Below are 27,117 nucleotides of genomic sequence, written 5' to 3' on the forward strand. Positions count from 1 at the left end.
TAACTGCACCCATGCTCCCCTACCACTCTGATCAGTCTTAGATCTAATTATTTTACAGGCCACAACCCCCTCGCACAGGCTAACGTGTTCTGCCTTCAAACCAGACTCTTGATGTTCCCTGGACCTGGCTACCAGTTCAGAAACGCGAAAAGCTCAGAAAAATGCCATGGAGAACGCGGTGCCAAACAAAATACTCTCGTATTACATCAGCTGCGACTAGGTCCAGCTTCCCTATCAATTCGTCCAGAAGGTTGGTGGTGATTGGTAAACGCGCATCAACGTGCGAGGGTCGTGCCCTGGCCCACCCCTTAAGGGCCTTGCTGATCATAAAACCCTTGGTAACATCTGGGTAACCTTGCAGCCTAGCCATGAACGATATCCCCGCCAGGGTAGATGCCATAGAGGCTCTAGATTCCCCATTGGAGTACTTTTCCCACATGAAGGCTAATATAGCATCCCGCTGACCTGCCTCAGACTGGTCTTTTTGCTTGCTGTACAGTGACCACCGTTTCCATGCTGACTGATATGTCCTCAGGGTGGAGGGAGCTACCGCTTGTTGAACTAACCCTCTTATGTCGGCTTGATGATCTGCCAAACACAAGAGGGACACGAGATACCAACACTGTCCGCCTGGGGAGCCAGACTGCGGAACTTGCTCCATTGAAAGCGTGACAACGCATCGGCTAACCCATTCTGCACCCCCGGGACGTGTCTAGCCCTAAACAAAATATCATGTTGCAGGCAGTGCAAAACTAGGTGATGCAGCAGGGATATGGCATGATGCGCCGAGGCACTTTGTTTATTGATCGACTGAACCACCCCCAAATTGTCGCACCAAAATACTATGTGTTTCCCCCGCAATGCAGGCGCCCACAGTTTGATTGCTACCACAATTGGGAACAACTCCAACACCAACAAGTTCTTGGTAATCCCCAGCCTATGCCACTCCTCTGGCCAGCTGTCCGCACACCAGTGCCCGTCCAGGTAGGCCCCAAAGCCGCATGCTCCGGAAGCATCCGTGAAAAGGTTAATATAAAGGTTCGTTACAGGTGGCGTCGGCCAAATTCGACTGCCGTTGAACTCCCTGAGGAAGATGAGCCATATCTGCAAATCCTCCCTGACCACCTTGGATGGCCGCATGCGGCCGGCTTCTACGCGCGGTAGCCCTCTGAAGTTTTCTGCAGAAGACCCTACCCATGGGAATCACACGGCAGGCAAAATTAAACCTCCCTAACAGTGACTGAACCTGCCTTAGTGAACTAGAGCTGGAGCCTAACACCTCCACAATGGACTCGTACATTTTTAACACCTTATCAGCTGGAAGCCTACATATACCCGCCACTGTGTCAATCTCAATTCCGAGGAATGAGAGACACGTGACCGGGCCCTCAGTCTTGTCCGCGGCAATGGGAACGCCTAGCACCCTGAACAAAGCCTCTGTGGAAAACAGCATATCTCGACAACCCGTGGAATCAGGTGGTCCGATAACCAAAAAGTCATTGAGATAATGTGCGATCCACCGACACCCCGTTCCCGCCTGGATGCACCAATGCAAGAAGCCGCTAAACTTCTCGAACAGCGCACAGGATATCGAACAACCCATAGGAAGACAGTGATCGATATAGTATCCACCACGATGCCGAAAACCAATGTACCCATGTACTTCTGGGTGAAGAGGCAATAACCTGAAAGCCAACTCGATATCAATTTTAGCTAACAGGGAACCCCTACCACACTCCTGCACCAGTGCTAGCGCCGACTCAAATGACTGATAACTAACTGAGGTCAGAGTGGCGTCTATCGCATCGTTGACGGATTGGCCAGCGGGGTATGACAAATGCTGTATCAGCCTGAACTTCCCCGTTGCCTTCTTGGGAACAACCCCTACCGGGGACAAATTCAGGTTGGGAATGGGAGGAAGCCGGATTGGGCCAATCATACGACCCAAAGCGACCTCCTTCCCTATTTTCTCGTCTAGCACCCCAGGGAGAGCGAGGGCTGACTTCAAATTAACTGGGGCAGCCGTTGATATGTCGCCATGAACTGGGAGTGTGAATCCTAGGTGAAAGCCGTCATGAAGGAGAGAGGCGGTGTCTCTATCCTCAAACCAAGCAAGCCATTTTTCCAGCTCCGCCAAGTTAATTGGCGATGGACCCTTGACTCGGCACAGCTGGTTTTGCGCTTCACCCTCTACCCCCACTTCTCTGGGCCCTTGCACACTCGGAGGCTGGATGCTGTCCGCCGCATGATGTGCATTGATGTTTGAATCTGCAGGATGACCCTCGCTGACAGAAGCCTGCATTGAAATCGTAGCACCTTCCTTTCATGGGGAGGGCCGTTTGCGCCCTCCCCGGCCCTTGAAACCGCCTGCCTGAGCCGCCCTCTGCCACCTGGTTGCTCTGCCTCATCAGTTCAAGCCAGGTGTCTATATCCTTCGACCCTAAGGGCAAACTCTCGCGTCCGCTCATACGCTTTCTGAAAAGCTCATCATAAGCCCTCCAAATGATCGGACCGTCTTTCACATACATCCCGCTAATCAGGTGCATGTAACGCCATACTTCCGCCTGTTCGCTGGGCCTAGTTTCCAGGTATATAGTCGCGAAAATGCAGAAGGCATTCGCCCATCTCGGAAAGGATCTGTACTTCTCCCCCATGCCTGACTTCTCACCCGCCACCGCCAATGCCTTCTTATCCTCGCCTGTCAATGCGTGCATGTCCACGTACCTCCCACGCTTAATTCGGTCCCTTACACTAGGCCTGATACCGTGCGTTATTCCTAACGTTTCGACCTGCCCCAAGTCGCTGCGGGCTATTAGCTGTTCAGTGTCTCCTGCCTGGGCTGACTGCTTACCGCGTTTACCTAACAACCGGGACTCTAGCAATCTGATCAATTTCCTAGGTCTATCCTCAGAGTCAGATGACCCACTGCTAGTAGAAAGGACGGGGGACCCCAACAGCTGTATTTTAGGTGCAGTAACGGAAATGGACTCACCCCCGGTAGCGGGATTCCCGACTCCGGCAGCCGACTCCACCTCCCTTGCTGGCACGACCTGGCCCCCTGACGACCCCGGTGCTGACTCGTCGCCGCCTCCGGAAGTCCTCCGATCCCGAGACTCAGAACCGGAACGGCCACCAATGTCGATCCTTGATCCACTATTCGCCGGCTCTGAAATAGACATAGGAGCAGTAAACTGAGGTCTGGGTAAATAGTCTAAGCGCCGCCGCGTTGCGCCAAGCCTGTCGCCGCCATGGTCCAGCTGGCGCGGAATGATGGGCCGGACTAGGGAACCACCCAACCTCCTCACGCCTAGAAGCGACGTGACTCGAGTGTCGCGGAGAACCCCACCCGTAACCCCTGGGGCGGACAGGGGCGAGATGGGACGGGGACCAAATCGTAAACTGGCCCGTGCTAGCATGATGGTAATCAAAAATTAGGCCGTCCCCCTCGGGGCTACGGACGCCAAAACCCGGTCCCCTGAATGTACTTTCCGCCCCGAAATCCCGTGACCCCCTCCCCGGAGGTGATAAGTGGTAATGGGGTAGGGGAGGCCTCACAGGCGATTCCCTTCTCCCAAAACTGTCAGCGATGCCGCACTGTCTAAGGCGACCATCCCAGAGGAAAATCGCTCCCGCGGAGTCCGCGGCACCAGGTACCCTTGTAACATGGGACGACTATGCCCGCCCCTGGGCAACCGATGATCAGCGCCATATTGGGACCCCCCCACTGTGGGGCAGAAAGGGGCTAGGTGGAAAGTGTAACTGATGCGGGGCTGGAGGATTGTAGACCCGCGCTCCCCACCCGTGCGATGGAATGGGGGGGTAATGGGACACTGGGTGAAGGGCATGTGCCTCTGTGTCCCTGCTAATGGGCTGGTGGCCATGGCACCTACAGACCCCCCTGCGCTGCCCTCCTGAATAAAACTACCAGGCCCATGTGCCTGGCTGGGGCCAACGGATACCAGGGCAGACTTAGTGGTTCCCCCATCAACCCTCCCCCCTCCCGCTGCACCAGAGGCAGCTAAAATGCCTGGGCGCGACGGCGCCCAGGGTCTGCGCATGCGCGACCCGGCCGCCCTGCGAGGCACCGCTGGCCGCCCCCTCTGCCCAACTGGAGTAGCGGGCAAGGCTAAGAAGGAAGGAAGGCAGCGGGGACACGGGCTGGCAACGGGTGAATGGAGCTGCCCGGGGAGGGGGACCTGAGGCGCGCTGGACAGGAGACAGTGCGCTTGGGGCGAGGCATGGCGGGGAACAGAAGAGTAATGGAGGGGAGAAGGGAATGAGGGACAAGCGGAGGGGGATGAAAAAGGAAGGAGGAAAATGGGGCAGGAGGCTGGGGGACACGAAAAAACGGACAAAAATAAGAAAAGTAAAAGGAGGAAAACGCAGGCAAAGGCAGGAGAAGTTAAGGGGATGGGAAAAAACAAGTGAAGAACAAGGAAAAGAGAAAAAGAGTAACAAATAAATGGAACTACTTATCCGATTTATGCTGCTGCAGGCTCTCTCTCTGATCTCGTGCTGTAGGAATGAGGCAGACAGGAAGTGCAGCCTACTATATCAAACAAGGTCCCTCCCCCAGAAACTCACATTGGTCGGGCCCAACCCCAATGTTAACCCCTTCAGGTTAGTGTTCAGCTTATTACAAACCCTGTCACCCTTTAAGTGCGTTCGTCCCATGAAGCCTCACTTGTCATTTCGGGTGCACTTTTAACAATTGTCTTGTCACAAGATACCGGTGGTATTTGTTTTTTGCCTCCTCTTCCAACAGCAAATAATTTCAGGTACAAACTCCTCTAAAATGGGCTTTACATTTTATTCAAAACATGTAATAACATTAACAAAATAAGACAACCTCAAAAACAGAGACATGGTGGGATTCCCTTCTATTTTTAAAATTACTTGCCGACTTTAAAACGTCGGCGTCCGGGAGCTGCGTGGGGAGGTGGGCGTTTCATAGGCGGAGCTATGCAGATCATGGCAATTTGGCCCCGCCACCATGGCATCATTTTATAGTGGGGGGCGTGGCCAAATGCCTCGATTCCATGATAATCGCTGCATTTTTTTCTAATTCTGCCCATTAAGTGGGCAGATGCGGGAGGCTGCCATACTCTCCCGGGAGTCCGGGAGAGTTGGCAAGTATGTGTAAGGTTATCATTTTCAGCATGCTTAATTTCCTTATTTTTTGCATTTTGGAACTTCTGACAGTTTTACTTCTCATTATGTCAGTTATATAAGACATATAAATGGCTTTGTAGACATTATATTAGCTGTATTTAATGTTAGATTGTTTTATTATTCACTGCAAATATTGATAATATCAGACATATGATTCAGCTCTATTTGCATCACATCAGTTTTAAAAATTCCACTTTTCCCGGTGTTTTCAATGTTGCTTTCAGGCTTTTTTTATATTTTATATTTTTCCTGCAATCTAAAAGATATTTTTGCATATGGTCACTGTCAGCTTTCTTCATGCTAGTATTTACTTACATGCTATTTTCTGGCCAGCCTGTAACATGCATCTGGTCTGTGTACAGCCAGGCCCGGCGCTCCCATTAGGCAACCTTAGGCAGTTGCCTAGGGCGCCGGGTCCTGCAGGGCGCCGCTGCCGCTGACTAGATAGAAAATCTAGTCAGCGGAGAGATGTGGGATAGAGGTGCAGCGGCGGCGCGGTGCCGCCGCTGTTTTTTAAATGTCCGCCGCCGCCGCTGTCAGATGCGCCCGGGCTGCACACCTGATCACTGACGTCAGTGATCAGGTGACATATGTTTACCCGGCGCCGCCTGCTGTTCCCCTGTCTGTCAGGAGTAAAGTTTACCCAGCGCCCCCCTCTCTTCCCAGCATGCACAGGCTGCTCCACACCGCCATTAAGGAAGAGCCTCCATGCATCTGATCATCCTTCATCATCAAAAACGGTAAATATATTTAATTTATTTATTATTTGGGTATTATCAATTTTATTTTCTAAAAAATGGGGTATCCAAAGGCAAAGTGTGTATTAAAAAAAATGTTGTCGATGGTATTTCATTATTTTGCACGTAATGCCTTATGTTTTATTTAAAAACTATGGTGCATAAAATAATTATTTTATTGGCACCTGACGCTCTATATTTTATCTTTACACTGCTGGAGAAAAAAGATTATTTTATTGGCACCTGACACTCTATATTTGATTTTTACACTGCTGGAGAAAAAAGATTATTTTATTGGCACCTGACGCTCTATATTTTATCTTTACACTGCTGGAGAAAAAAGATTATTTTATTGGCACCTGACACTCTATATTTGATTTTTACACTGCTGGAGAAAAAAGATTATTTTATTGGCACCTGACGCTCTATATTTGATTTTAAAGGTATGGTTGTGCAAAAATGACTATTTGTCCTACACTTCAGGCTCTATATTTGATTTTTACACTGCTGGAGAAAAATGAGTATTTTATTGGCAACTGACGCTCTATATTTTATTTTTACACTTCTGGAGAAAAAAGATTATTTTATTGGCACCTGACGCTCTATATTTGATATTTACACTTCTGGAGAAAAAAGATTATTTTATTGGCACCTGACGCTCTATATTTGATTTTTACACTGTTGGAGAAAAATGACTATTGTATTGGCACCTGACGCTCTATATTTGATTTTTACCATGCTGGAGAAAAATGAGTATTTTATTGGCAACTGACGCTCTATATTTTATTTTTACACTGCTGGAGAAAAATGAGTATTTTATTGGCACCTGACGCTCTATATTTGATTTTTACACTGCTGGAGAAAAATGACTATTGTATTGGCACCTGACGCTGTATATTTGATTTTTACACTGCTGGAGAAAAATGAGTATTTTATTGGCAACTGACGCTCTATATTTTATTTTTACACTGCTGGAAAAAAAAGATTATTTTATTGGCACCTGACGCTGTATATTTGATTTTTACACTTCTGGAGAAAAAAGATTATTTTATTGGCACCTGACGCTCTATATTTGATTTTTACACTGCTGGAGAAAAATGATTATTTTATTGGCACCTGACGCTCTATATTTGATTTTAAAGGTATGGTTGTGCAAAAATGACTATTTGTCCTACACTTCAGGCTCTATATTTGATTTTTACACTGCTGGAGAAAAATGAGTATTTTATTGGCAACTGACGCTCTATATTTTATTTTTACACTTCTGGAGAAAAAAGATTATTTTATTGGCACCTGACGCTCTATATTTGATATTTACACTTCTGGAGAAAAAAGATTATTTTATTGGCACCTGACGCTCTATATTTGATTTTTACACTGTTGGAGAAAAATGACTATTGTATTGGCACCTGACGCTCTATATTTGATTTTTACCATGCTGGAGAAAAATGAGTATTTTATTGGCAACTGACGCTCTATATTTTATTTTTACACTGCTGGAGAAAAATGAGTATTTTATTGGCACCTGACGCTCTATATTTGATTTTTACACTGCTGGAGAAAAATGACTATTGTATTGGCACCTGACGCTGTATATTTGATTTTTACACTGCTGGAGAAAAATGAGTATTTTATTGGCAACTGACGCTCTATATTTTATTTTTACACTGCTGGAAAAAAAAGATTATTTTATTGGCACCTGACGCTGTATATTTGATTTTTACACTTCTGGAGAAAAAAGATTATTTTATTGGCACCTGACGCTCTATATTTGATTTTTACACTGCTGGAGAAAAATGATTATTTTATTGGCACCTGACGCTCTATATTTGATTTTTAAGGTATGGTTGTGCAAAAATGACTATTTGTCCTGCACATCAGGCTCTATATTTGATTTTTACCATGCTGGAGAAAAATGAGTATTTTATTGGCAACTGACGCTCTATATTTTATTTTTACAATGCTGGAAAAAAAAGATTATTTTATTGGCACCTGACGCTGTATATTTGATTTTTACACTTCTGGAGAAAAAAGATTATTTTATTGGCACCTGACGCTCTATATTTGATTTTTACACTGCTGGAGAAAAATGATTATTTTATTGGCACCTGACGCTCTATATTTGATTTTTAAGGTATGGTTGTGCAAAAATGACTATTTGTCCTGCACATCAGGCTCTATATTTGATTTTTACCATGCTGGAGAAAAAGGACTATTGTATTGGCACCTGACGCTGTATATTTGATTTTTACCCTGCTGGAGAAAAATGAGTATTTTATTGGCACTTGATGCTCTATATTTGACATTCAAACTATGTGCGACTAAAATGTATGTAATGTCAGCAAGCAATATTAAATCAATTACTGCTGTTACTTTAGTAACTTCCCAAAGGGTAGAAGTGGAGCTTGTAAAGTGAAGAAAGCATCAGTGCGTCTGGAATACATCCTTGCCAGCCAGGAGAAGGTAAGGGTTGTTCTTTTTATTTTACACTCCATCTTGAACCAAAGTGATCACTGATTGGCTGTGGGCTGGGACCCTCACTAATCTGAATATTGTTTGTGTGCTATAGGTGGTTACTGAGACACCTTGAGTGTGTGACAGCCTCTGAGAAAAAGTAGACAACACGAGTCTACCCAGTTGCATTATTACTTTCCTCTATTTCTTTCGAAGAATGATTCCTCTTTCTATGCAACCAAGCATCTAACTTGTCTTTCTCATTGCTTTGTTACATTGTTTCCCTGCCTTTAAGTCAGCTGAAATAGTGACCTGAAAAATAATACATTGCGTTAGCCTTGAGCATGTAGGATAGCCCTTTTCCTTAGACCATAATTGTTAAAATACAAGACTATGATCTCATTTCATAGATGATTAAGCTACCCTGTGCTTTCTGACTGCTTATCTCTGTGGCCTATTCAGATGTATCCTTTGGTATACACATTGCACCCCAAATAAAATCAACTTTTTTTAGTGGGATATTCACCATGGCAGAGAAAAAAAAGAAAATGTCTGGATCATATTATCGTAAACGGAAGGTTGAAATGGAAAAGGAACAATCCAAGCAGGAAGGTTCCTTTCTGAAGTATCTTCGTAAAACGGATGATGAAGGTTGTTCAACCTCAAAGGATCAATCAGGGATTGAAGCAGAGTCAACATCTTTGCCTACAGTCTCACAAGTAGAAGCAGAATTAGAAGAATCTAATCCATATTTAGAAGAGGAACAAAATGAAGATCGGCAGGATACAGATCTGAGTAAAAGTGAAAGTAGCACCAGTTTCAGCTACAGTGACCCTGCTACTTGGGTAAACTGTGATGATAGTATGCATCAAATTTTGGTGGAACACGGGCCTGAACAGGTCCAGCAGTTTAAATTCCCCAAAGATGGAAATGGTAGAAGATTTGTTACAAATAATTACAAACGGAAACTTCCCAATGAGGATATAATACACCGCCGGTGGCTACAGTATACCATATCTACAGACTCTGTGTTTTGCTTTTGTTGCAAGTTGTTTGGTTGTAACACAATCCCCACATCATCTCTCTCGGATAAAGGTACAAAAGACTGGAAAAACATCACTGCACTTCTATCAATGCATGAGAGAAGTAATGCTCATTTGGCCACTTTTCAGTCTTGGAAGGAGCTTGAACTACGATCAAAAAGTTGAAAAACAATTGATGAAGAAAATATGCGCCTCATTAAAGAAAAGGAAAAGTATTGGCAGCAAATCTTAGAAAGACTGATTGCTTTAGTGAGAGTTCTAGGTATTCAAAACCTGGCCCTACGAGGAACACATGAAAAACTGCACACTCCTGGCAATGGTAATTTCCTAAAATTTATCGAATATCTGGTGTTGTTTGACCCAGTAATGGATGAACATATTCGCAAAATAAGAGATAAGGAGACCTATGTACACTACCTTGGGAAAGATATACAGAATGAGCGGATTCTGCTTTTATCCAACACTATAAAAGAAAACATTCTGGAATCAGCTCGTCTTGCCAAGTACTTTTCAATAATTATAGATTGTACTCCAGATGTAAGCCATGTTGAACAAATGAGCATGATCATTCGCTTTGTGGATAGAGCTTCAGGAACTGATGATTGTGAGCCTGTACACATCAGGGAACATTTCTTAGGATTCCTGCCACTAAAGGAAACAAGTGGTGCTGGTATGACGGACATTATCCTTAACCAGTTACAAGAGATGTCATTGCCTATTGAACACCTACGTGGTCAAGGCTATGATAATGGAAGTAATATGAAAGGTAAACAAAGTGGTGTACAAAGAAGAATATTGGATGTTAACCCACGAGCGTTGTTTGTTCCTTGCAGTGCACATTCTTTGAATTTAGTTGTAAATGATGTTGTTTGGAGGCCACAGCTTTCTTTAATCTAGTCCAACATGTGTATGTGTACTTCTCTGCATCAACACGTCGTTGGGAAGTTCTAAAGCGCAACGTGTCTACTCTTACTGTGAAACCATTTAGTGACACAAGATGGGAAAGTCGAATTGATGCCTTGAAACCTCTTCGCTTTTACTTAGGTGATATCTATGATGCACTAATTGAGATCTCTGAGGACACAACCCTAACTGGAGTATCTGGCAATACCTCAAGAGTAGAGGCACAAGGTCTTGCAAAAGGCATTTCTAATTTCAAGTTTGTGGTTTCTATTGTCCTGTGGTATAACATGTTGTCGGAGGTCAATATGAGTAGCAAAATGCTTCAGTCAAAGGAATTTAATATACACAGTGCCATTACACAACTGGTGACAAGGTGACAAAGCCATTTCTTGAAGACTGCAGGAGTGACAAAGGGTTTGCAAAAACACTGGTAGATGCCCGTACAGTTGCTGAGGATTTGGGAATACCAGCACTGTTTGAACCAGAGCCAGTTCGTATTAGTAGAAAGAAAAAGCAGTTCAGTGGCCTCACAGCACTGGGGTCATGAGTTCAATTCCCAACCATGGCCTTATCTGTGTGCAGTTTGTATGTTCTCCCTGTGTTTGCGTGGGTTTCCTCCGGGTGCTCCGGTTTCCTCCCACACTCCAAAAACATATTGGTAGGTTAATTGGCTGCTATCAATATTGACCCTAGTCTCTGTGTCTGTCTCTGTGTCTGTGTCTATGTGTGTGTGTCTATGTTAGGGAATTTAGACTGTAAGCTCCAAGGGGACAGGGACTGATGTGAATGAGTTCTCTGTACAGCGCTGCGTAATTAGTGGCACTATATAAATAACTGATGATGATGATTATCGCAGTTGATATGTAAAGTGACACATTGATCTGCAGAACAGGTATTGGGTATACAAAATACAGGGGCATACAAGGTAGACAAACATGACCACATCTCAATGGGGGGCGTTGTCAAGTTACAGTGGTGGCGTGGCCATTACCTATATCCCTTACCCCAACATTCCCACCCGTGGGACAAATATGATGATGATGACCTATGAAGCGAACGATGAGCCTATTCTGAGCCCAGAGAAAAAAATTAAAATCAACTTTTATTTTGCTGTCCTTGATACAGCCATACAATCAGTAGAAGAAATATTCACACAGATGAATGAAATTAGTTCTGTGTTTGGCTTCCTCAATGATGTTCACAGTTTGCAGAATAGAACATCAAAGGGAATTACGGAAGATTGCTGCAAGTTAGAGCAGGGTTTACAACATGGGGACTCCAAAGATATTGATTATATAGATTTGTGCAGTGAATTGCAAGGTATTGCAAAACGAGTTCCACAGTGTACATCTCCACAAGATGTATTACACTTTGTGTATAACAATGACCTGACAGATATTGTTCCCAATACATGTGCTGTTCTTTGTATCTTCTTGACCACCCCCTGTATCTGTGGCCAGTGGTGAGCGAAGCTTTTCAAAGTTAAAGTTGATAAAAACTTATACGCGATCTACAATGATGCAAGAAAGACTTGTTGGACTCTCTATGTTGTCAGTAGAACATGAGATAGCACAAAAAATTGATCTGAAAGAACTCATCTGTTAATTTGCAAAAGTTAAAGCGCGAAGAGTAAAAATTTAGCTTTCCCCATGCATTTCTGCTGCAACATGGAAGTGGTACTTGTCCAGTCCATCAGCAGTGAGAGACAAAGACTGGCTTGATCAAGAATGAAGATGCAGAGGAATACTATTTTTTATAAAAAGTCCTTGGGCAACCCTTTCCCAGGCCCACACCTGAGCTCTTTCTTGTACACTTGGGGTAGAAGGTAGGCTTTTCTGGTGATTTTCCCCTTATATGATCCAGGAGTCAGGCCCTCATTAAAGGTAGGCTTTTGGCCAAAGTCAAAACAGAATGTAATGTCCTATTCATTTTAGCTCAATATACATGATGCCACCTTCCCCCTTTTCTACCCCTATTCATTCACCTCCTCCACTTCCGCCAATATCTAAAATACAATGCATAATGTAAAATTTCAAAAAGGTGTTTTGAGTTCTAAGATATAACATAAGAAATGTAGAGAGACAAGCGTTGGATGCCAAATGCTTTGATTTTGATTCTGATTTACAGTTTGGTTATGCTAAGTTACTAAGTTATACTAAGTTGCTAAGTTCAAATAGAATCTATAGGACCAGGGCGCTGCTGTTGTTGTTGTTATTGTTATAACTAGCACTTGAGTGGGTGTTACACGTTAGCCTGTAGATAGCCCTGTTGGTGGGCTGTTGTGTTTCGCCCTTTTCTAGGCGCCAATACAGGGAGTCACAGACGAGCAGCAAGAGGAGACAGAGACTATGCAGTGAATGTCATTGTGTGGTTTCGCCTTTTTCTTGGTGGGGCCCTCACCAGTACATCGGTGAGTAAGATATTGGGCGGGATACTTAGCTGCCTCGAATATCTGTAGCCCTGCGTTCAGGCCCAGAGCAAATCGAGGTGTCTGCAATAGGAGTAGAGTGCTCAGTCTCTACTTCTGCCTGTCACCTTGGACACCCCCTTTCCTTTCTCTAAGGATTATTGCACTCCAGTAATTGTTGCACTTTCTCCACTAGACTCAAGCGGCGTGGACAGATTGTTGCTGAAGAAGGGGTATGACTGGTAGTTGATCAGAACCAGGTAGGGCCGTTACACTAATAATAAATGTAGACTTCTAATTCATTCATTTTTTTAAAAACTGTGTGTCAGAACCTCGCAGGGAGGATGGGGGGAGGGGGGCGGTAGGCTGAAACTTTGCCTAGGATGCCTACAGACCTTGCACCGGCCCTGACTAGGGTTAATAGTGCTCGGGCGGAGGCACCCCACGCGTTTTTTTTTTCCTTTTATCAATTTTTAAGCATTTGACAGCAGCCGGACCTTTGGCTGTATAGGCAGACAATGTAACAGTGATGTGTTTACTAATTGCGCAGATAGGACACACAGGGAGAGAAAGCTAAATACGGGAGAGATAGCTAAACACAGGAGAATTAGCTAAACATGGGAGTGTTTGACATCACAGCAACTCGCCAGAGATGACCAGCGATTTTTAAGATCAGAGTAAAAATCGCAGCTTAATACATCTGGCAACTTGGGGACTAAAATCGCGGGTTATCACCCGTGATTTGCTGCAAATTTAAAACGCTGAAAAAATCGGACCTTGATAGATTTGGAGCTTTGCTATTGTAGGAGGTATGTGAAATTACCTACACCAAGCAAGTTAAGATGCTGGAAGTGTTGCAATCAGAATGTATGTGTCTTTGTCACTTAAGAGAAACAATAAATTAGCCTAAAACCTCCTAAGGAGATACAAGGGAAAATACAATCAGCCTCTTCGATAAATTCCACTATAGATGGTGAGAGCGAGGATCTCTTTTCCCCTCTACTGACAATTCATTCAGAGTATTTCTGTGACCGTTTGTTTGGTGAGAAGAATCAGCACACGCTGTAGACAGTAGTGAGTGTGGGCCCCCTTTGACCGGATTCTGCTGAGACTTTCTTTGTGCTTAACATGATTGCTATCATGGAGCAATTCACAGTCGGTTCATTGTTATCTCCATCAAGAATATTATTTTTAATTTATCCAACAATGTATTGATGCCTTCAGCTGGTTAATGATGATAAATACTGCTCTTTTGGCTGGTTATTAATTAGGCTTAACAGCAGGCCCGGCGCTCCCATTAGGCAAGGTTAGGCACTTGCCTAGGGTGCCGGGCTCTGGAGGGCGCCACAGAATTCTAAAATACTTTAAAACTGTGCGGCGACCGCTGACCATACCTGTCACGGCCGCCGCACAGCATTCAGATGCACGGGGAGGGGGGGAGGAGGCTATTTTGTCACCACCGCCGCCTCTCTGCTCCATCTCCTCCCCTCCACTTACTAGTGTCAGTGAGTGGAGGGGAGGAGACGGAGCAGAGAGGCGGCTGTGGTGAGACAAGGTAAGGAGAGGAGGGAGGAGGGCGGCAATTTTTGCAGGGGGGGGCGGCGATTTATGCGGGGGGGCGCCGCTTTTTTAAAAATGCCTAGGGCGCCGTGGACCCTAGCACCGGCCCTGCTTAACAGACAACTTCTAGACTGGTAATAATCATTAACAATCAATTGTGGTGCAAGTGCCCGGGTTGTACACACTCCTCCTACCACGGGGCAATGCTTTTTCTCCTACCAGCAGCATTTAGGGAGCTGGACAGTGACCTCAGTGACTTCCTGATTGGTTACTTGTCCTGGAACCAGGGCGAGAGAAAAAAAAGTCTTTGGATTCATCAGCACAACTTTAGGAGTGCATAAGCGCCCACAAAGCTGGTGCATATTCTGACAGCCCCACCCACCAACCACCAACAACCCTGTATGGACCTATTTCTGTAGGGGTCCTGGAGCTGGAAATCTATTAGCTCCTATTTTAAACTGGTCAAAGGTTCACAACAATGACAGGCCTCTTGCACAGCACCATTCTGGCAAGTATAGTAAAAATAAATTGAATTGTTTTACAATAATAAGACATGCTAATTGTGCTGCAACTAATGCAAAGAGACTGACAACATAAGTAGTGTCATATGGTTGACATATTTTTATTTCATAAAGCATAAATATAAGTAACATAAAATAATTTTCTTGTCCGTTACATTCGTCATGTAGACAATCCTCAACACTGCAGTACTTCAATCCTTAAATGAGAAGGTAGCTGATGAGTCTTCCTATAAATAAAAAAGAAAACAATTACATCAACATGTGCCTAAAACCTACATCCTTCAAAATAATGTCCTGACAAATCAATGTATGTTTTCACTTATGGTAACATCAAGGTAACACGTGAGCCTGTGTCCAGCAGGAAGATGTGGATGAAATAAGTGATGAGGAGATCATGATAACTCTACATGTGGTGTATCTGGGCTCTGTCCCACCTGGGCCTGCTCAACCAACTCAACAAATGACCCTGTCATTGACATAACTGCAGCTGCAAAGATTTCAGGCACCTATAGAGAGACCTTTTAAGGCCCAAAAAGGACAGATGCACTTAATTAATTAAGAATTAAAATTGAATAATAGATACAGAAGTATCCAAACAAATATTGCATTGCAATAGAGCGCATCAACACCCATCTTGTGTAGCTGCTGTTGCCCAATTACACCATGACTAGTTGGCACATCTATCTATTCCACCAGTTCGACAGAGAGGAGTTTTGTAAACACTTCATCAACATCGGTATCTACTACTCGCCTAAGGCAAAGTGTGAACACTAGTGGTAGAAAGGTACCGTTATCAATGAAATAGTATTGCCCCCTTAATATATTTGTATATTAATATTGTCCCCTTAACAGTGCTCCAGGTAGGGCAGTTTATAGCAATACTTCTCCACTCCCTTTGAAGCCGATCACATGATCTACAAGCAGACACTTTGCTTGCTGAGCATGTGATGTAGCTGGAGCTAGTCCCTTAGCTGACTTACAGCCAGGCCCGGCGCTCCCATTAGGCAAGATTTTTGCTGGGGGAGGGCGCCGCTTTTTTAAAAATGCCTAGGGCGCCGTGGACCCTAGCATCGGCCCTGCTTACAGCTCAGTTCGCTCTCACTTTCCAGGCCAAACAAAGTATGTGTGCAGTGGCAGGCTGGCTTCTCCTATTATGACTGTTTGGGCTGCTGACCAAGTCATTTCTTTTCAAATGAGGAGCTAAGATGCCCTATAGAGGAGATGGAGAAGGTGGAGCCTGAGCAGAGGGGCAGGGCTACACAGATTTATGACTTCTTTGTGTGTGCATGTCCACATCCAAGATTGGATGTGTCTGTGTGTATGTATGACCCTGTGTTCATTCTCGTACTATCAAAATAATGTCTGTTAAATTGGTGATTGCCAGTAAGATATATATTTTCAGAAGTGAGAATCCCGTGGGCAATTATCAGGGATATCTAATATGACCACTGCATATTTAATAAAAAATATGAAAGCAATTAAAAAGATAATAGGTTTGGTAACAATAAAAAGCTTTCTAGTAATTGAAAACATGATTCATGTTTTCAGTTTTTCAGCACACGAGCTTCTGAACGTTTCTTCTATACAATCACTACTCAATTCACAAGGTTTCAGATCTTAGTGTAATACCCTGCAAATCACAGGTATATTACGGTATGCACTCATTCTGAAAACTATAGCTCCCCAGAGTGCCTCTGGGAAGTTATATGCAAATTCTGTTGGCCGTTTTTGGGTGGACAGACTGAAAACTACAGCCCAGGCTACTCTCTAGAGCCCAAGAATGTACTAGAAGGCTTCAGGGAGATTCTTGGGAAAAGGGGGAGGAGCCAAAAAACAGACTGGCTAGAGAGAGAAGTGATGAGTGGCTGCTGGCTGAACTACTGGAGGAACTTCTCATAAAGAGCCACTGAATCTATGGCTGAATTGTTGTCCTGAGGGATGTTTGCAGCAGCCCAGAAAGAAGCACCTTTGCAGGATAGGGAAAGACCTAACTTGCCACTGCCCATGAGATGTCAGCAGGACTTATATGAAGACAGATAAGTTGCTTTTTTATGTTCAAGTTATTTAAGTGAAACATCAAACTGTGCTATTACAACTTCTGACCAGGACTGTAATATTGCTATTGAGAGGTGTTATAGCACTGGATAAAGGAAGAGTTTTGTTCCAGCCAAACCTGCAGCATTTAAAGTTATCTACAAACTGACTGACACTGCCTGAAATGGATGCTGATGAGAGAACTGCAAGTTGTTTAACCCTACAGTTGCTGGGAGAGAGTTGCTTATTCCATTAGAAGGATTGCTAAGTGGACTACTGAATTCACCTTGTACAAGTAAATAAGCTTCATGTGCCAGCTAAAACTTCAGTTAAACCTGTGGATTATAATTTACCCCATTGGGTTCTGTATATCTAAGTGAACTAGAAAGCATCTAACCTGAACAAACTGGATTACTCCTTGTTGCATCACTGCTGATTTTTGTCTGATAAGTATAATCGGTATAATTGCACTAAAAGTATTGTGTTGATTTATGTTTGCATTTTGTTGAATTGAGATTCCTAAAATGTTATTTATTTAGTGACGCCATCTTGTTACCTGTCAGATATTTTGTCCTTGTACAGCTTAAAGACAGCTTGAAGACATCTAGTTTATAGAAGTTATTCATTATTAGCTTGTTGTTTGCAAGGAGCTGTGCCCATGACCTTGGACATGGCAGACTGGAGATAAACCACCAGCCCCCCCTTGGGAGAATTCCTGTGAGAATGTAGCAAGGTCTGTGTAAAGGAATCGTGCACAATGAGTGGTTAAGACAGTTAGGGGCGTAGTTTGCTGAAGTACGTGATTTTGTGTAACCAGAATGCTATAAGTATGTGAATTTGTAAACAATAAAGCAGAGAATATTGAACACTCAGAACTTGCAGTGTCTCTTATTCTCTCCGGCTGATGAGCTCATAAACTGGTAAACTGACACTTACAGGTGAACTGACTGATTAGATCCAACAACATGTTGGGTAACATTGCATGTTGATGGTATTGTGCTATTACTTCTCTACATTACCGCTACTTATCTGCTGCTGTGGTAAAGCCTTATGTCACAAGCAAAGAGAATAAACTCACAAGTTTCTGCAGTTTTAGCCCTGTGTTCCTTGTTTTATTCCAACACTACTGGGGGGACCTTCGCCTCTACCATACCACCGGGCCTGTAGAATCCTTCCTTATACTACTTTTGGGGTGCCCCATTACATTAGTATCCAGATAGTGGAGACAGGTAAGGGAAAGGATAAGGGACACATGGAAGATATAAGGGAGAGGTGAAGAAACACAGGGAATGGGCTTATACAAAATTGAAGGCACACAAGAGATATAAGGGAAAATATAAGTACACAAAGAAGATCTGAAACATCACAGAAACATTAAGAAAAGGTGAAGTAAGACAGGAGACATTAAGGAGATATGACGGGACACCGGAGAGGTATTTAGACACATGTTTCTATTTGGACACATGTTTCTATTTGGACACATGTTTCTATGTAAATAGTTTTTACCCCATAAGTTATTTATAAATTAATATTGCCCCCTTAAGCAATAAACTATGATTACCCTCAGAAGTAAGAAGTAAATGGCTCCTCCTCAGAACCAGGTCTAAACTCTTTGTGTTTCTCTTGTCAAATCTTTGTGCGGTTTTGTAGAGTTGCTGTTCAGCATGATGGTTTAAAAACAAGTGGATGAATGTGCGGTTTGGACATTAATAAATCTCATGGTTTCCAAATCACACATAAAATCACCCAAAAATGTGCTGAAAATATACCCCTTGGTTTTATATTGGGTCTTGATACCCTATCATACCCATATTATCTGCTCTTCATAAATGCTGTCTTTGCACACACCACGTTAGGAATATCTAAATATCTAGCACAAAGGAGGGGGGTTTCGGGGCAACAGGATTACCCCAAAAGTGTGCACCTGGTTTGGCATTTTGTTGCTTCAACGGGTTTCAATTTTGAGGGTGGAATTTCGAAGTGCAGGAATTCAGGAATTCACACTATAGTCACTTTAGTGCGAACAAGTCAAATTGGCCTTTGTGTTGTTCATCACAAAATCAAACCAGATTACAATTTATACACAGTTTATTAAGTGTATCCTACATGCCAAACCTACCAATACAAAACAGTTTCCTTAGATCTACTTATGAATTGTCCATTTGAGAATATTCCTATATCTCACCTCAAAGCCAATCTCTTCCAGTACCTTGTCCAAAAATGTAGTCATCCTGCTTTCCATCTCTCTAAATGTTACCTAGCAAGCAGTAAATAAAACATAATACATGTGTATTTTAGTCACAGATACTTAATTAATCTTTTGATGTACAAGAATCTCTAATGTTTATGCTTATTTTTGGTAGTAAACAGACACAATATACGTATTGTTTTGTTTTATAATTACAATACATCGTACATCACATCACATCAATGAACACACACACAGGACAACTTACCTACAAGCTGCTTCGCATGTGTTTTAACCCATTAATGACCAGAATGCCACAACATATGCACACCCCATACCTGCCTACTCTCCCAGAATGTCAGGACGAATCCTGAATTTTGGGGAGATCTCCCGGACTCCCCACAGAGTCGGTTACCCACCCGGATGTCACCATGGGGATTCGATTTACAACAAACTGTGTAATCAAGTCTCTCTCCCAGCTGCAAGATTATTCAATTGTGTGATTATGTTATCAAGGGCAGGGCTGCATTCGACATGAACAGTATCTGTCTCAGCCATAGAAAATCAGTATTACCACCATTTACTGTGATACTGAGCTCACTGGCAATACTGACTGACCAATCTTCAGCGCATGCGTGACCCGGCTTTGCCGGTACAAACATGAGTAGTTGAACTGGAAGCCCTGACTATTCCAGTTCCACTTTTTACAATAAAAAAAATAAAAATGATAAAAAGTATATAAGAACTGGAAGAAAAGAAGCTGCAAATCTCATTAGCAAAATTGCTTAATTAAAATACATACAGCATTTTTTCCATGAAATTACCCTGCTAACACCATCCTGAGTTTAAGATGGTGATGTCAGGATTACAGTGACACATGTAACGCCGCAATCCTTCTTAAATAGGCTTCCTCATGCTTCCCATACATTCCATATATTTAAACGTATGTGACTTCAATGCTATTATAGCTAAAATAAAGAGAAATTTCTTGTTTTAGAAGTGTGATGTTTAACTATAAGCCTATGTGCATTTGCATGGTAGGAGTAACCATAGCCGGATTAAGGGGGGGGCACAGGGGGCACGTGTCCCGGGCCCCCCTCTCTCTGAGGGCCCCCCGCCGCCCGTAAGACTTCATCTGCTGTCAGTAATATACTGACAGCAATCGCACCAGGCCCCCCTCTCTCCGCGGCTAGCGGCACCCCCCTCGCCGCCCACATTACTTCTCCTGTTGATAGTTAGCTGTCAGTTGCTGTCTGACAGCAACCGCGGCCATCTGACAGCTGACAATTGCGCGATGTACGCCCACTCTATCTTAGCAGCACCGCGGCTGCTGTAATACCTAAAATGGCCGAAATGGAGCTGCTACGCATGTGCAGATGCAGCAGCTCCTCCTCGGCATGAAGACTCCAGAGACAGTAGGTGAGTGAAAAAAAATTATACTAAAACTAAATATATATACAAAACCCTTAATAACATGGGTATTTCTTGATTAAATATGTAAAATGTTGCCACCTATAATATTAAGAGTACATTGTATATATATATATATACAAAATCTATCTTCTGGCTACATTTTACATATTTAATCAAGCAATAATCTTGCTATGAGGGGTCTTCTTAAATATGATTATTTATTTTATCAGTAGTGTTTTAATAAATATACATTAAACATTAATATTAGGCTGGTAGAGCAAATTGAGTTGCAGATTATATTTTATTAATCATTAGTAAAGTAATTACTGAAGCCGTCCAGTTATATTAAAGTTCGAATACAATTGTAATACATTATGTATAATTTATATTTATTTATATACACATTTATGTAGTCTAATTAAAGCTTTAATATAAGTGGCAGGCTTCGATAATAACTTTAATAATGATTAATAAAATAGAGGGTCCTGCATGATTATTACAATATATATATATATATATATATATATATATATATATATATATATATATATATATGAGACACATAAATATGCACAGATATACATAGCTACACACACACATATATAGTCAAAATTGGTGTTACGTTATCAATGTTTATTTTTTAGGTTTAAATGTGCGGTATCATTGCTAGTTTTAATGTGCATTGTCAATGGTATTTTTAATTTGCTGTATCATTGCTATTTTTAATTTGCGGTATCATTGCTATTTTTAATTTGCGGTATCATTGCTATTTTTAATGTGCATTATAAATTGTATTTTTAGCGTGCGGTATCAGTGCTAGTTTTAGCGTGCGGTATCAGTGCTAGTTTTAGCGTGCGGTATCAGTGCTAGTTTTAGCGTGCGGTATAATTGTAAGTTTTAGTGTACGTTATCAATGGTATTTTTAATGTGGGCTTTTGATGATTGCTTTAATGTACAGTATTTTAGTTTGTGTAAGTAATGATTTGTCTTATGCAAACAACTTAGGCGAGCCCCTCTGGGAGATCTGTAAGTGTCATACTGTGGGCTGTAGATGATGTAGATGTGTCAATGCTTATAGCAGTGGTTCCCAAACTTTTGCAGTTCGCGGCACCCTTAGAGTCTCCATAATTTTTTTTAAGGCACCCATCCAAAATAATTACCGAGCAGTCCTGTTTTAGAAGTAGTTGGGTCAAAAAATTGTAATAAGTATTTAGGTCAGGACAGAAATGCTTATTTAGTTGTATGCAAAAATGCCCCCTCTGCATCCAGACACTCTGCCCCCACTGCATCCAGACACTCTGCCCTCTCTCACGCTGCCCCCTCTGCCCTCTGTCACGCTGTTCCCCCTCCTCTGCCCTCTGTCACGCTGTCCCCCCTCCTCTGCCCTCTGTCACGCTGTCCCCCCTCCTCTGCCCTCTGTCACGCTGTCTCCCTCCTGTCACGCTGTCCCCCTCCTCTGCCCTCTGTCACGCTGTTCCCCCTCCTTTTGCCCTCTGTCACGCTGTCCCCCCTCCTCTGCCCTCTGTCACGCTGTCCCCCCTCCTCTGCCCTCTGTCACGCTGTCTCCCTCCTGTCACGCTGTCCCCCTTCACTGCCCCCTCACGCTGTCCTCCTCCTCTGCCCACTGTCCCCCTCCTCTGCCCTCTGTCACACTGTCCCAGCTCATCTGCCATGCTGTCCCCCTCCTCTGCCCTCTGTCACGCTGTCCCAGCTCCTCTGCCCTCTGTCCCTCTCCTCTGCCCTCTCACGCTGTCCCCCTCCTCTGCCCTCTGTCACGCTGTCCCAGCTCCTCTGCCCTCTGTCCCTCTCCTCTGCCCTCTCACGCTGTCCCCCTCCTCTGCCCTCTCACGCTGTCCCCCTCCTCTGCCCCTCTCACGCTGTTCTCCTCCTCTGCCCACTGTCCCCCTCCTCTGCCCTCTGTCACGCTGTCCCAGCTCACCTGCCACGCTGTCCCCCTCCTCTGCCCTCTGTCACGCTGTCCCCCCTCCTCTGCCCTCTGTCACGCTGTCCCCCCTCCTCTGCCCTCTGTCACGCTGTCCCCCCTCCTCTGCCCTCTGTCACGCTGTCTCCCTCCTGTCACGCTGTCCCCCTTCACTGCCCCCTCACGCTGTCCTCCTCCTCTGCCCACTGTCCCCCTCCTCTGCCCTCTGTCACACTGTCCCAGCTCATCTGCCATGCTGTCCCCCTCCTCTGCCCTCTGTCACGCTGTCCCAGCTCCTCTGCCCTCTGTCCCTCTCCTCTGCCCTCTCACGCTGTCCCCCTCCTCTGCCCTCTGTCACGCTGTCCCAGCTCCTCTGCCCTCTGTCCCTCTCCTCTGCCCTCTCACGCTGTCCCCCTCCTCTGCCCTCTCACGCTGTCCCCCTCCTCTGCCCTCTGTCACGATGTCCCCCCTCCTCTGCCCTCTGTCACGCTGTCCCCCCTCCTCTGCCCTCTGTCACGCTGTCTCCCTCCTGTCACGCTGTCCCCCTCCACTGCCCCCTCACGCTGTCCTCCTCCTCTGCCCACTGTCCCCCTCCTCTGCCCTCTGTCACGCTGTCCCAGCTCATCTGCCACGCTGTCCCCCTCCTCTGCCCTCTGTCACGCTGTCCCAGCTCCTCTGCCCTCTGTCCCTCTCGTCTGCCCTCTCACGCTGTCCCCCTCCTCTGCCCTCTCACGCTGTCCCCCTCCTCTGCCCTCTCTCACGCTGTCCCAGCTCCTCTGCCATGCTGCCCCCCTCCTGTCACGCTGTGACTTTCCTCTGTCCCCCTCCTGTCATGCTGTCACTCTCCTCTGTCCCTCTCCTGTCACTCTCCTCTGTCCCTCTCCTGTCGCGCTGTCACTTTGCCTCCTCTGTCCCTCTCCTGTCACGCTGTCACTTTGCCTCCTCTGTCCCTCTCCTGTCACGCTGTCACATTGCCTCCTCTGTCCCTCTCCTGTCATGCTGTCACTTTGCCTGCTCTGTCCCTCTCCTGTCACGCTGTCACTTTGCCTCCTCTGTCCCTCTCCTGTCACACTGTCACTCTCCTCTGTCCCCCTCCTGTCACGCTGTCACTCTCCTCTGTCCCTCTCATGTCACTCTCCTCTGTCCCTCTCCTGTCACGCTGTCACTCTCCTCTGTCCCTCTCATGTCACTCTCCTCTGTCCCTCTCCTGTCACGCTGTCACTTTGTCTCCTCTGTCCCTCTCCTGTCACACTGTCACTTTGCCTCCTCTGTCCCTCTCCTGTCACGCTGTCACTTTGCCTCCTCTGTCCCTCTCCTGTCATGCTGTCACTTTGCCTCCTCTGTCCCTCTCCTGTCACGCTGTCACTTTGCCTCCTCTGTCCCTCTCCTGCCACACTGTCACTTTGCCTCCTCTGTCCCTCTCCTGTCACACTGTCACTTTGCCTCCTCTGTCCCTCTCCTGTCATGCTGTCACTTTGCCTCCTCTGTCCCTCTCCTGTCACGCTGTCACTTTGCCTCCTCTGTCCCTCTCCTCTGCCCTCTCACGCTGTCCCCCTCCTCTGCCCTCTCACGCTGTCCCCCTCCTCTGCCCTCTCTCACGCTGTCCCAGCTCCTCTGCCATGCTGCCCCCCTCCTGTCACGCTGTGACTCTCCTCTGTCCCCCTCCTGTCATGCTGTCACTCTCCTCTGTCCCTCTCCTGTCACTCTCCTCTGTCCCTCTCCTGTCGTGCTGTCACTTTGCCTCCTCTGTCCCTCTCCTGTCACGCTGTCACTTTGCCTCCTCTGTCCCTCTCCTGTCACGCTGTCACTTTGCCTCCTCTGTCCCTCTCCTGTCACACTGTCACTTTGCCTCCTCTGTCCCTCTCCTGTCACACTGTCACTTTGCCTCCTCTGTCCCTCTCCTGTCACGCTGTCACTTTGCCTCCTCTGTCCCTCTCCTGTCATGCTGTCACTTTGCCTCCTCTGTCCCTCTCCTGTCACGCTGTCACTTTGCCTCCTCTGTCCCTCTCCTCTGCCCTCTCACGCTGTCCCCCTCCTCTGCCCTCTCACGCTGTCCCCCTCCTCTGCCCTCTCTCACGCTGTCCCAGCTCCTCTGCCATGCTGCCCCCCTCCTGTTACGCTGTGACTCTCCTCTGTCCCCCTCCTGTCATGCTGTCACTCTCCTCTGTCCCTCTCCTGTCACTCTCCTGTCGTGCTGTCACTTTGCCTCCTCTGTCCCTCTCCTGTCACGCTGTCACTTTGCCTCCTCTGTCCCTCTCCTGTCACGCTGTCACTTTGCCTCCTCTGTCCCTCTCCTGTCACACTGTCACTCTCCTCTGTCCCCCTCCTGTCACGCTGTCACTCTCCTCTGTCCCTCTCATGTCACTCTCCTCTGTCCCTCTCCTGTCACGCTGTCACTCTCCTCTGTCCCTCTCATGTCACTCTCCTCTGTCCCTCTCCTGTCACGCTGTCACTTTGTCTCCTCTGTCCCTCTCCTGTCACACTGTCACTTTGCCTCCTTTGTCCCTCTCCTGTCACGCTGTCACTTTGCCTCCTCTGTCCCTCTCCTGTCATGCTGTCACTTTGCCTCCTCTGTCCCTCTCCTGTCACGCTGTCACTTTGCCTCCTCTGTCCCTCTCCTGCCACACTGTCACTTTGCCTCCTCTGTCCCTCTCCTGTCATGCTGTCACTTTGCCTCCTCTGTCCCTCTCCTGTCATACTGTCACTTTGCCTCCTCTGTCCCTCTCCTGTCACGCTGTCACTTTGCCTCCTCTGTCCCTCTCCTCTGCCCTCTCACGCTGTTTTATACAGAGGGGCACAGAGTGTGTGGATGCAGAGGGGCACAGAGTGTGTGGAGATGATGCACGGGCACAGAGTGTGTGGAGATGATGCAGAGGGGCACAGAGTGTGTGGAGATGACGCAGTGGGGCACAGAGTGTGTGGAGATGACACAGAGGGGCACAGAGTGTGTGTAGATGACGCAGAGGGGCACAGAGTGTGTGGATGCAGAGGGGCACAGAGTGTGTGGATGCAAAGGGGCACAGAGTGTGTGGATGCAGAGGGGCAGAGAGTGTGTGGATGCAGAGGGGCACAGAGTGTGTGGAGATGATGCAGGGGCACAGAGTGTGTGGAGATGATGCAGGGGCACAGAATGTGTGGAGATGATGCAGGGGCACAGAGTGTGTGGAGATGATGCAGGGGCACAGAGTGTGTGGAGATGATGCAGGGGCACAGAGTGTGTGGAGATGATGCAGGGGCACAGAGTGTGTGGAGATGATGCAGGGGCACAGAGTGTGTGGAGATGATGCACGGGCACAGAGTGTGTGGAGATGATGCAGGGGCACAGAGTGTGTGGAGATGATGCACGGGCACAGAGTGTGTGGAGATGATGCACGGGCACAGAGTGTGTGGAGATGATGCAGGGGCACAGAGTGAGTTAGCTGTAAATTATTCTTTGACAGAAATATAATAGAAAAAAATATATAAAAATATTATTTTCCCTTGGATTTATGTGTATTATTTTTGCCAACAACTTACTAAGTATGTCCGTCCTGACCTAAATACTTATTACGTTATTTTGACCCAACTAATTATAAAAAACGGGACTGCTCTGTAATTATTTTAGAGGGGTGCCTTGAAAAAATTATGGAGACTCTATTAGGGTGCCGCAAACTGCAAAAGTTTGAGAACCACTGCATTAATTTTAGATCTTAGGGGCCCCCCTGTCTTAAGTGCCCTGGGCCCCCCAAAGCCTTAATCCAGCTCTGAGAGTGACAATGGACACCGGGTTGTGGGGCTCGCCCCCGATACTTAGGAGTGCCGCTGGGGACTGATTTCGGTCTTCAGTTCTAGTTTGTGGAGGAGCTGGCTGTAAGTTAGGCATGCACCTTGATGTGTGACGTTGTTACACTTACCTCTCCTCGCTACAACACTGCGATCGCTTCTGCATCGGTTTGGCGCTTCCAGGTATCGGTGGTCACATGATCATATGCCGGGGCGGAGAGTTTGAATCCGCAGTGTACATAAACCTCGCTCTGAAGCTCTTGTCCAGCGTCAGAGCAACTTGCGTGTATCCTGACTGCTGGTTCGTGCTGTGCCTGTTTCCCTGATTTTTGTGTTCTAGTTCTGCCTGTTTGACCATCCCGGCTCTTCTGCTCCTGTGTACCGTATCTGGCTTGTCTGACCATCGCTATTCAATTAGGAGGGATTCTTTTTAAAGCATACCAAATAAAATATAGATATTTTAATCTATTATTGATATCGCGGAGTGCCTTCGAATACACATTTTCTCCCTATCCTCTCTTCCTCTACCTGTATATTAGTTACACGTGTAGAAGTGCACCATCCAGTAACCATATTATCTAACCATATATAAACTGACAAGCATTATGATACTGGAATAGCGATACCTAGTGCAGTGGTATTTTCTTTAGCAATTGTCTGACCATCCCGGCTCTCCTGCTCCTGTATACCGTATCTGGCTTGTCTGACCATCCCGGCTCTCCTGCTCCTGTATACCGTATCTGGCTTTCCTGACCATACTGGCTCTTCTGCTCCTGTATACCGTATCTGGCTTGTCTGACCATCCCCGCTCTCCTGCTCCTGTGTACTGTATCTGGGTTGTCTGACCATCCTGGCTCTCCTGCTCCTGTGTACAGTATCTGGCTTGTCTGACCATCCTGGCTCTCCTGCTCCTGTGTACCGTATCTGGCTTGCCTGACCATTCCTGCTATCCTGCTCCTGTGTACTGTACCTGGCTTACTGACTACGTTATTGCCTGCTTAT

General features: G+C 45.8%; 1 protein-coding gene across 1 annotated transcript; it reads left to right on the forward strand.

The window, feature by feature from the left end:
- The first annotated feature begins 9,592 nt into the window (after positions 1 to 9,592).
- LOC142108278 (zinc finger MYM-type protein 1-like) lies at positions 9,593 to 12,962 on the forward strand. The gene is given in 6 exon segments (XM_075191917.1): positions 9,593 to 10,172; positions 10,451 to 10,680; positions 10,683 to 10,827; positions 11,351 to 11,629; positions 12,610 to 12,719; positions 12,873 to 12,962. Coding segments are annotated over 6 exon segments (1,434 nt in total).
- Positions 12,963 to 27,117: the final 14,155 nt, after the last annotated feature.

The sequence above is a fragment of the Mixophyes fleayi genome, chromosome 12 (genome assembly GCF_038048845.1).
Source record: "Mixophyes fleayi isolate aMixFle1 chromosome 12, aMixFle1.hap1, whole genome shotgun sequence".
NCBI lineage: Eukaryota > Metazoa > Chordata > Amphibia > Anura > Limnodynastidae > Mixophyes > Mixophyes fleayi.